This window comes from Lathyrus oleraceus, chromosome 1 (genome assembly GCF_024323335.1).
Source record: "Lathyrus oleraceus cultivar Zhongwan6 chromosome 1, CAAS_Psat_ZW6_1.0, whole genome shotgun sequence".
NCBI lineage: Eukaryota > Viridiplantae > Streptophyta > Magnoliopsida > Fabales > Fabaceae > Lathyrus > Lathyrus oleraceus.
In genome coordinates, this window is record NC_066579.1 from 175,707,321 (window position 1) to 175,713,975 (window position 6,655).

The 6,655-nt window shown below is 26.9% G+C and overlaps 1 protein-coding gene across 1 annotated transcript; it reads left to right on the top strand.

The window, feature by feature from the left end:
* Positions 1-2,367: 2,367 nt before the first annotated feature.
* Positions 2,368-5,534, top strand: LOC127125890 (5'-adenylylsulfate reductase-like 5). Its single transcript, XM_051054748.1, has 4 exons — positions 2,368-2,819; positions 3,939-4,120; positions 4,585-4,709; positions 4,809-5,534. Exons 1-4 carry the CDS (start codon positions 2,646-2,648, stop codon positions 5,228-5,230), a joined length of 903 nt encoding a protein of 300 aa, XP_050910705.1. The 5' UTR covers positions 2,368-2,645; the 3' UTR covers positions 5,231-5,534.
* Positions 5,535-6,655: the final 1,121 nt, after the last annotated feature.

A 6,655-nucleotide genomic window follows, 5' to 3' on the forward strand; every position in this document is an offset into this window, starting at 1 on the left:
ATAATTCAAAAACCTAATTTCTATCTTTTTAATATTCCACTAAAACTTAACTTATTACTGACTTACATTATTTATTTTAATTATCCACAATTCACACTTTTCACCCCAAATTCATTATTTCTTTTTATTTTATTATTTTATTTAAATAATAACACTAAAATATCATTTAATTAATTAAATAATTTTAAATAAATTTACGAACCTCTAATTACTCGTCACACTCTCTACTCAGTGGTCACCCACTCTTGTTTCCCTAATACATCTCAATTATCACACAAATAATAATTAGATGCACACATTAAATTATAATTAATTAATATAAATAATTTCTAGACAAACAGAGCGTTACACTAAACATGATACCTTAGTGCAAGTATCAAATGCATGCGCCATACCAAATAGCGCATGCTTTAGAGGGATTTTTTTTTTTTAAATGTTATATTAATAATTAATTTGAAAAATGTATTATTTTGATATTATTTTTGAAAGTAGTAGTTATATAAAAAAAATTCAAACAGGTCACTTCAACTAAGTTTACATGTTGTTTGAAATAACATCACAATTTTATTAACAAGCAGATCATGTATCTATGTTTAAGTTTATTGGTGTTTCTTTTTTCCTTTTAGGTGTATCATATAATTCTAACTACAATGATAATGTTGATAAGGTCACAAAATATTACTATAATCATTGGCAGCATCTCGGCTTAATAGAATTGTGAATATAATGTAAAAACAAAAAAATGCATCCTTTTGACATGAGCTATTTATTGCATATTTAAATATATTTAAAGATAATATTTTATATATTAATGCAAGTAAAATAAAAAATATAAAAAAGCGAGATATAATAAATGTTATTAATTAAAATTTATATAATTAAAATAATAGTTATATAATTAAATATGAGAAAAATTAAAAGTTGTTTTTAATTTAAGTTTATACTTTAATAAAAGTGAAAATCATACATAATAAATAGTGTGTTTGTTTGAAATTTTAGCAAGATACATGTAATACAAAATAAAAATTGATTGCGGTAATAATTTTAGTGATAATAATTAGAACTTAATAATTTGGAAACATTATAGTTTTGACCTCTATTTGAATATTTAAATATAAGAATCGACTTAATTTATATAATTATATAATTGTTAAATAAATAAATGATATTGTATAAATTAAATTATAATTAAATTGAGAAAGGGTGAACAGTGTTTGAAAATATGTTCAATGTATATATTTTTATTTATTTTGTTATTGTTTACTATTTATTTACTTATTTTAGTTTATTATTTTTATTTTTATTTATTTACTATTTATTTGAAACAGGTTCAACCTATTTAATTTTATTCGGTAAAAAGTTAACCACAGACATTCATATCAAAACTCATAATGTTTAAGTTTAAATGTGATTGTAAAATAAAGAAGAAAGTATTTTCACAATTATTCTACTTTCTAAATTTACAACATATAAAATTTTTATAAAATTTTAATAGTGATCAGAGTAGACTAAGTGTTACTCTATTTTTTAATCCATACTTTTAATATTTATTTATTTAAATGAGATAAGTTTATAAATAATATCAAAGTAAAAATAATATTTAAATATAAAAAAATTCTCTTAATCCAAATACTTATTATATGAAAAAAATTATATTTATGATACAAATAACAATAAATATACAAGTTAATTGCAATATGATGATTCTATTATTTTTATCCACCATTTTAAAATCCACGAATTTGATCCTCTCGATCCCTTTTTAGAATTAAAATTCAACATAAAATTAAAAAGAAAAAGATTAAAATAATAATTTTTAAAATAAAAAGATCAAAATCAAAAATTAAAATAAAATAAAGATACTAAAATTACAATTAAATTAAAAACATGTATTTATTTAAAGAAATAAATACTTCAAATAATTTTGTTGTTTTTTAAATTATTATTAAATATTTTACAATATATATAGATGCTTTTTTAATCCATGCATCTCATATTATCAAAATTTAAACCGTTTATTTATAATATTAAGGATATTTTTCAAAAGATTTTAAATAAAAAAAATATTACATTAAATACAATTTTTTAAAATATATATTTTATTTTTTAGATAATTTAATTATTTTTATTTATAAATATTTTTCAAACAAAACATATATTTTTAAATTTTTATCAAATACTTGTAACACCCGTTAGCATTTGATTAATAAGTGTAATGTCTCTCTTTCCCGGAATCAACACGAGGCACACACATGATAGGTTATTTAAGTATATCTAAATTCTGCATGTGCGAGATATAGAGAAAATAAAATAAAACAAAAAAATCAGACATAAAAAAAACAATTTCAATAATCTACTAAATAAAAGAAAATATAATAATTCCATTTTCCCCTAGCTGGAAAATAGCTTTTTCTTTTCTTTATGCCATCGAAATCAAAAACACCAAAAACCAAATCCAACACAACCATAACCACCGCCACAACAACGCAACACAGTAGAAAAGAATCATCATCACACAAACACAACCAACGCATAACAACACCACCGAACCTAAACCTTTTCTCTCTTTTATTTTATTTCCCGATTTACCCTCCTCTTCTTCTCTTATTTACCATCCTAACCCTCCTCCTCCTCCACCCTCATCTATGGCCGCGTCGCTCCTTTTCCTTTCCATAACCGCTCTCTCCCTTCTTCAATCCGCATCGGCTTCTTCCTCCTCCTCCTCCTCCTCCTCCGCCTGCATCCCTACACCTCCTTCGTTTATCTATCAACTTCAATCTCAATGCCCAATCTACATCCAATCCAATCCACCGCTTCAGGTTCATCTTTCTACCCTAATTTTCGATTTTTCAGACGTAACTTTCATGATTTAGATCATTCTGGTTAATTATTGTTTTTTATTTCTCTTATTAAATTAATATCTGGATGTTCAAATTGTTTATTTTTTTGGATTTTGTTTCACCTTTGATTAGGATTTAATTTAAGTGTAAATGTTTTTTTTTTAAATAATCATAATTGTTAGATCATAAAAATTGTTTAACTTTAATCCTAACTGCTTATGAATTATTGTGATTTGTTGATTGGATAAGACTTTGTATTAAAATTAAACTACTTTGATTATTGTATGAAAATGGTTAATAATTAACTCAGTATAGGTTACGATAGGAAGCTGAATGAGTATTATGTAGGAGATTCATAGTTCTATAGATTCCAATTTTTTTTTCTTTTTCTTTTGAAAATATTCTGATGGTGTGGAATTGGGAATAATATGAGATGAGACCTATTTGGATAAACAACTTATTTGCAGATTATAGCACAAATGCTTAACAAAATAAACGCTTATGAATAAGCTCGCATAAGCTCTATTTTATAATTTAAATTGTTTTTAGATATGTTATAAGTTGTTTTCATTATCTATCTTGAAGAATTTATAAAAATAAATTAAGAAAAAGCCAAATTAGTGTCGTAAGTTCTCAAATAAGCCAATCCAGGAAAGACATGTTGGGGTAGTTTTATGTAATTTTGTAGTTTTGTGATTATTTTTTTGAACTGTTTTGCTATTTTGTAGCAAACAATTGAATTCATTGCACGGTCCTTTCTTTGAACTTTGTAGATTTTTTGCTTCCACTTTAGGAGGAGGGTAGGTTTTATCACAATCCTTTATTGCTTTGATTGGACTCAATTATTGTACTGTTTTACTGTTTCTGCATTTTGTTTGAATTGTTGAATCAGGGTCAGTTTTTGTTGAACCCTCTGGAGTCAAAGTCAGAAGCTGGCTAGTTTTAAAAAATGAACCTTTTTCGCAAGTTTATGATTGAGGATTTAATTTGTTGCATATATATTTTTGATTTAATTATGCTTTTGCTGACTGAATACCAGTTTGCATATTCTGATTGATTTCCAATGACAGTATTTAACTTTTCATTTGATTTGTTCAGGTGGATGGAAATTTCATAGAAGAAGTTCTATCGGGCAAAAAGAAGACCGAGTCTGTCTCTATACTCTTCTATGCTTCCTGGTGCCCATTTTCACGCATGATGCTTCCTAAATTTGAAACTCTTAGCTCCATGTTTCCTCAAATAGAGCATTTTGTTCTTGAGCAATCGTCAGCTTTGCCAAGGTTTTTAAGCTATTCCTGCTTCTATTCTTAATTCCCTGGATAATAATCATTATGAACTCGATTTCTTATGTTGTATGGGATGCTTCCTATTGGTTATGCTAAATGATGCCATTAAGTAGTTTTTAATCAATGTTTTTAAAATCCTGACTGAAGATTGAATTAGTGAGATTTTCAGACCATGTTCAATTGGTTCAATCGATTCAGCTATGGTTGAACTGGATGACATAAATAAATAAGTAAAAGAAAATGGTCCGTTTCAATCAGGTTGCCGTGCAATTGGGATCAAACTGGCTGCTTCTTGGGCTGTTTTTTTTTAAAAACATTGTTTTAAATATACTAGTATTGTTTCATTTTCTACTCTGTATATTGTAAATGAATTTGAATTCAGTAGAAACTATGGGGGCACTATTCATTTAGCTAGAGTTATAAATCTATGTGATGTTCAATTTTGCTCTATTTTGCAGCTTATATTCAAAATATGGAATCCATAGCTTGCCTTCAATATTATTGGTGAACCAAACCTCAAAGTTGAGGTATCGTGGCCCAAATGATTTTCTCTCTCTATTGGAGTTTTATGAAAGAAACACAAGTAAGCATATCCTGATTCTTGTTTGTAAGTAACTTCAGTGACCGATAAAAGCCTGATCATGTAAGCTTATACCTGCATTTATCTGTGTGTCTATCTTAGGGTTTGAAGCAAGTAGTAATAATGCCATCGGTCAAACAAGCAGTATGATGATGACAGGCGACGAGAATTCGAGTCTGAAGTCATTGATTGGTCTCTCACTTAAAGAAACATCCATGAGGGAACCCTACTTATTGTTTTCTGTGATGTTTATCTGTTTAAGGATACTTCTTTTTGTATTTCCCAAGATCCTATCGCGTCTCCGAGCATTCTGGGTTTCCTGTATTCCTAATCTGAACATGCAAATATTTGGTGAGACAAGCCAAGTGATCGGACGTGTGCTTCAAGTGATTGATGTCAGGAGGATTTGGACAAAGCTAGGACTATGCAAGACGAGGATTTTTCACGAGAGGGCAAGGAGTGCGCGGGTTTTGGCTTCATCTTTGGCTTCTGTTTCTCTGGGCGAGTCGTCATCCGCCAGATAAATCATTCCGAGATTTGAACTAACAACTTTAATATGGTGTTATGAGGGTAGTTAAGAGTTTGTCTTTATTAGATAATATTCTCAAGATGCAGTTGAAGCTTGGCACCACATAGTTTCTCTCTCCCTCCTCTCTCTTTCTTACTCTTTCTCTTATTTTATTGGTAGATCGAATAGCCAAATGTTGATTTGTGTTTGAGTTTTTTTTTTTTTTTTGAGGAACAGGCTTGTAAATTTGAGAACTGTTGTCCTTTTGTGTAAATTAGTTCTTTCTGAATGGAATTATATACATGGTAGTCTTATGAACATCCTTTCCCTCCCTCTCATATATAAGCCATTTAAAACACAACCAACACTGTTTCTAAAGTCTTCAATGTTTGGACATTGAACAAGTGAGACTTCCCGAATGAATAAACCTGGCACCCCACAGTTTCTTAAACCTGACACCCCCACATTATGAAATTATTTTTATGCCTTTATTATTTTTTATTTATTTTCTATTGTGTTATTTCCGATAGTGAACTATACCGTTTTTCAGAATTTCTGATAAAATACATAAAATTTCGAATCAGAAATTTAAGGTTGAACTATCGGAAATTAGGCTTTTTATCAGAAATTTTGAATGAAAATTTCATTGGCATTTGAAAATTATGAAAATATCTGAAGGATCAGATTTAACTGTAGGGATGACAGATTTATTTCTTGACTTCTAGAGAAATTGTTTGTTTTGTGTTTATATAAGCTTTTAAAAGACCTGTTTGTTTTAATATTAAAAATAAATATATTTTCTAATTTTATAAAAAGTTTTTCAAAATATTATAAGTTTTTTTAAATTCACTTTTTTATAAATTGAAAAATTAATTTTGACTTCTTATAACATAAATAACATAAATATGTAAATATACATTATAGTTAAAATCAATATTTTAAAAATAATTTTCATCAAAAGTTATATGAAATAAATTTAGAACTAAATATTTTTGTAAATTTTGATGTAAACTAAAATAATATTTTAAAAACAACTATTCCAATTAAGCTTTTTATTAAAAATATTTTTTACAATTTTTTTAAACAAAAATGAGTGAAATTTATTTAAATAGAATAAAAAAACCGGTCTAATAAATTTAAATAAAAATTTGAGAATTCTTCCTGCCACCTTCCAAATTTCGTGCTTTTATATCCGTTCATATTGCCCAAGCTATCATTGACTTAAAATTAAATGAAAATTCTAAACACAATTTTCGATAACAAAATTTTCGATACAGTTTAAAATTTTCGATATACATTTTAAATTTCTGGTATACTGGATATTTTAAAATTTTCGATTTGTTTCATTAATTTTCAGAAATTTGAAATTTACATGTGATTATCGAAAATTTTAATCTAAATGAAATTTTTGGTCGGGTTATTTTTTTGATTTTTTGGACGT